The sequence below is a fragment of the Trachymyrmex septentrionalis genome, unplaced genomic scaffold (assembly GCF_001594115.1).
Source record: "Trachymyrmex septentrionalis isolate Tsep2-gDNA-1 unplaced genomic scaffold, Tsep1.0 scaffold9, whole genome shotgun sequence".
Lineage (NCBI taxonomy): Eukaryota > Metazoa > Arthropoda > Insecta > Hymenoptera > Formicidae > Trachymyrmex > Trachymyrmex septentrionalis.
In genome coordinates this window covers 892161-897253 of record NW_017306091.1, presented here as the reverse complement: position 1 = coordinate 897253, position 5093 = coordinate 892161, and the positions used below count along the sequence as shown (strand labels likewise).

General features: G+C 24.7%; 1 protein-coding gene across 1 annotated transcript in view; it reads left to right on the top strand.

Moving 5' to 3' along the window:
- The window catches only part of LOC108755605, a 7263-nt gene extending 2364 nt beyond the window's left edge, over window positions 1–4899 (top strand). Inside the window, exon 4 of the mRNA XM_018498720.1 lies at window positions 4834–4899. Within this exon, the coding sequence (XP_018354222.1) occupies window positions 4834–4899 (66 nt within the window). The remainder of the gene's footprint in view (window positions 1–4833) is intronic.
- The last annotated feature ends 194 nt before the right edge of the window (window positions 4900–5093 follow it).

Sequence of the window (5093 nt, the reverse complement as noted above, 5' to 3'; positions counted from 1 at the left end):
ATATATAGTGTTTTTCAAAATAAATATATAATTTTATATTGCGCATTACATAAATTTTTTTTTATATAATGTATTTTCTTTACATCAACTAATTCATCTCATTGTTGTATAGATATATATGTATATTCTATAGATATATATAGATATATATAAAAGTATTAAGATAAAATGACCAAAAAATGAACAGTTTACGAAATATTCTATATTTCATAGCAAAATATACATAAAGAAAATATATAATGTCTCTCAAATAACTAACTTTTTATAACTTCATTTTAATACTGTTATATGCAGAATAATTAAAGAAATCGTATTATGTAAAATAAATTCTATAATTTCATTTAAAAAATAACTATAAAATTTATATCAAAAAATGTATTCTTATCAAAAATTAATTTTATATTTATCTTCTTTTAAATCATATAATTTTTATCTAAAATGATTTTATCTACAGAGTTTAAATTTCGACATATTCTGGTGATTTATTTTTATGTTCTCTACTCAATATAATTTAAATAGAACTATAAAGAAAAAAATTATTTTATTAAAGAAACATTTGCATAAAGTGAGTTTGAATATTCCATTCAAAAAAATTTATAAATATTTTATCGAAAGCTAAATTAATTACGACAAGTAAATATTCTTCTACTGTAAACACAATAATTGAAAAAAAATTAATCAATCCTCATTATTTGTTTTTTAAATAGGTCATAAAGACAAGAAAATAACTATATTCTTAATTATATTCTCTACAATATAACAATATTACATTTATTTTAAAACTGTAATTATAAATAAACCGAATAAAGACTTTAATTGCAATAAAAAAACAATATTATATACGAAGTATTGCTTACTATACAACACAAAAACAAAAAATATAATTCAGATCACAAGCAATGCTCGAAATCAATTATAAATTCGTGAGAACTTAACAAGAGGATGAAAATAGATTGCAAACGGATATTTAACAACCCCCCTCAATATTATACCAGTTTTTATCTACTTCGAATATTGGACACACGTGGCACTGACAAAACTTTTACAACAAGAAAGGTCTAAAATTTTTTTAATACATCCTGTTCATGCAATAATCATGTATCACTTTTAAAAACTTTTATTATGCACACATATATCAATTATCGGTTAAATAAAAGTTAATGTCGTTCTATAAGGAGAAAATAGATGTCATGTGGATAATGAAGAAACTGTACGAAGCAATGAAATAATAGCTAAGTGGAATTCTGTGATCGAATGTCATACATGTGAGGAGCTCCACTATGAAAAATATCTACACTCGGAAAGTGAGTATATGAAAGAGGCCTAATACGTAAAACATGAACAAATAAAAATACGTATATGCAATACTTAATTTTTACAATAAAAGTGATATTACTCACAATTAAACGAGATGTCTATAGTTCAGACTATAGATGCCACAAAAAAATCGATTACAACTGAGTACAAACATGATTGCTACATTTACATAACTTGCAGCATGACCAACTATACCTATCAACCAGTCATTAATTCAATTATTATTTATGACTGCATTGAACATTGTTGTACTAGTAATTATCCGCAGTTGCACAATAAAAAAGGACATTTTTCTAGATTTTTTTATAATAATATTTGTAAAATTGTAATAATATTTTTCTTCAGAGAATACAAAAGTAATGATAGTATTTCGATGTATTATTTTTAAAATCTTTACAGATTAAGATTAAATTTAAACAAATTTTAATTCAGCAACTCTGTAAAATTAATGTGCATAAAATTATTTACTTTTAAGCTATTATACCAATTAAGAATATGACCACAAAGGACTGAATAATGTTAAAAAGTAATCAAGAGAGAAATATGATGATTCGAAGAGCGCAGAATGCACATATAATTATTATCTGTTCCTATTGTATAATATAATGACATTAGCGGGTTTTTTTGTCGCAGTGTTGCTTATTTTTGGAATGTCAGTAAGACTGACACCTAATATTACTGGCCCAGAAAGGACACCAATGCCTTTACAAACTCATTACATTTACGATATAACAAAAAAGCCTCAATATGAATTAACATTTATTGGTCATGTCATCTACGTAGCTATCAGCTATGATGATCTATAGTGCAGATAATTTTCTAAGTCTCGTGGTTTTTCATATATGCGGTCAATTAAACATTCTTGAGAATCATATGCAATATTTGGATAAATATATAAATTATCACAAAATATTAAAACTCTGCTTAACAAAACATATCCGTTTGCTTAGGTTTGTTATTTGTAAGAAAACGTATACGTAAATAAAATAATCTATAATAATAAGGTAATCTACACAAAATATGTGATGAAATATATTTGCTATTATACATAAAATATCTTTTATAGAGCTATCGATACTATTGAAGATACTTATAATACTTCTCTCTTTATTTATATATTTCGCGATATTCTTCGCTTTCTATGGATTTCGAGTAATTAGCGTCAGTATTGTATTTAAAAGTTAAATAAAAAGACGTTTATGTCAAAATTGTCCTGCTAAATAATAGTGTACATTTTAATAATTATAATTAATAAGTTATAACATTTAAAGGAGAAAAATTAATAAGGCGGTTTTGTACTCCTCTTCCTCTTCATTATACATAAATGTTTCATGTAATGATTTGTTAAAAACAAAATGCCATCAATACAAAAATCATTAATGTATGTTCTGTCGCGTTCAAGCTCATAGCTACTGTTACAAAATTATAATTATACTTATTACCTACTCTGAAAGAAAAGATTGGTTGCTGCAGCAAATTAGATGGTAAAACATGGCATTGCATTTTTAATTCGTTGCAACAACCAATTTTTGATTGCTGCAACTAGTTGTTGATTGTGTTAACCTATTCACAATGTTAGTATAGGATTTCAAATGACTAACATAATCAAAAATTGGTTGCTGTAGCCAATTAAAAATGCTATGTCATAATTTACCGTCTAATTTGCTGCAGCAATCTTTACTTTAAGTGTAACAATTGTAATTATTTTTGTATTTTAGATATTAATATTAATTTGTAAAGATGATTTTATTGTCTTGTTGCTTACATTTAAATCGACTTCCTCGATTCAAATGAATGCCAAACACAAACAAATAGACCGATCTGGCTGTAACTTGGTGTGTGTTCCTCCAAGAGATGCTACTAACTAAATCTAACCTTGATACGCGCCAGTAGTGCCATCAGCAGATACTTTGCACGGACTTTTCAAACGACCCTCGTATATTATATGTATTTCAAGTGTAACATATATGTATATGTAAGTAATATGCACAAATTAAATAATTGAAAGAATATTAATTGCAATATTAAATGTAAATAATTTTATATATAAATGTTTTTATCGTAAATAAAAAATATATAAGACAGGGAATCCAATAATAAACGGAATTGAGTGCAGTGCGCAAATCGGTTATAGTAGCTGTTATTGCGCTGTTGAGAAATACAAATCAAAATTATTTTGAAAAGTCTGCTAAGTAGCATATAGTTATCTAATTATAATTTGAATGAGCATATAGTTATCTAATTATAATTTGATTCTAATTATAATTCTTTTCTGCTAAATTTTTTGTGTAAATAAACTGTAAGCAATTTCGGCGATTTCTAACTAAACTAAAAAAGTAACTGATAAGAAAAGAACAGTGAGAGAGTGTAAAATTTTGTTATTTTTTGAGGAAATTTAGATTATTAAAATTATGTGTTGTTTTTCCAAAAATTTTTATGAAATACGACAGCACGAAATATTACAGCAATATTACAGTATTATGCTAAAAGATTACAATATTTTCAAAAAGATATTAAGTTTCAATATTGCAGTAATGTTGCTGCAATATTTTGGACTGTAGAAGTAATTTTGTTGAACACAACTGTACCAAAATTAATTCAAAGTTTTTCAATAAAACAAAAAAAAAACCAAAATAGTTTTAAAGAATGTCTGAAATGTCTGAAAAATTTTATTTAGCTTTCATAAAAGTTTTAAACTGCAATTGTATTTAATATCCAAAGTTTAAGTATTAGTTAATATAAAAAAATTACATTTTAAAATTGCATATAAATTTTAATATATGTACATTATATATTATGCTGCATGCTATTTTAATAATTCATATATGTATTTTTTATGAATTTTAAGTATGACAGAATCCACTATGCTGTATATTCCAATGAATGGTATACCATGAATGCAAGAAATACTCGCGATCTAGTTCTTCTAATGTTACGAACCAGTAAACTTCTCCATCTAAATTTTGGTAAACTGTTTCCTTTAACGATGGCTACATTTTGCAGTGTAAGTTATCTGGAATTTTAAGCATGATTGTAGAGCACAACAAGACAACGTCTTTTTATATGAAAAAGGTAAAATCAATGTAAACACAAAAATTTTAAACATTCAAGTAAAAACATCATAAAATATATAAAAGAATAAAGCATTCCGTGTCAGTTTATTCAACTGCTAAGAGATTCTTTGTAACATCAATGATTTTCCGCTGATTCAGATATTTTAAATTCACAAATAATTATAAAAATATAATTTTCACATGAATTGTTTTATTTCTTTTAACTATTACAGATTATTTTTATAATTATTTCTTAATGTATGCATATGATGCATTGATTGTAGTTTAAACTTGATTATATACTATATTTTTAAAAAAATATTCATTATATATCTAATATTTAATCTTATGTATATATTATTATATGTATATTTTCATATAGTTACTTTAAGAAAAAACTATATTTTCATATAGGTTTTTCTTAAACATGCCTTTTATTAATTTATTGTTGTATTTTTTGTAGCTGTTAAAAACGTCAGCAGGCTACATATCTGTATTACTTACAACAAGGAGTCAATCAAAGTTTTAAAATATAAATAATGTCCAAATTAATATTAAAATACAAATTCAATAATGATTTAACCAAAAAATATTAACTAATTTAAAGTATGCCATGTAAGATACTTGAAAAGTTTATGTAGAATGATATATGCATTATGAATAAACTCAATACTTACATTTTTTTGCTGCTGACTGATTGCTCTGCTTATTGATAGAAACTAT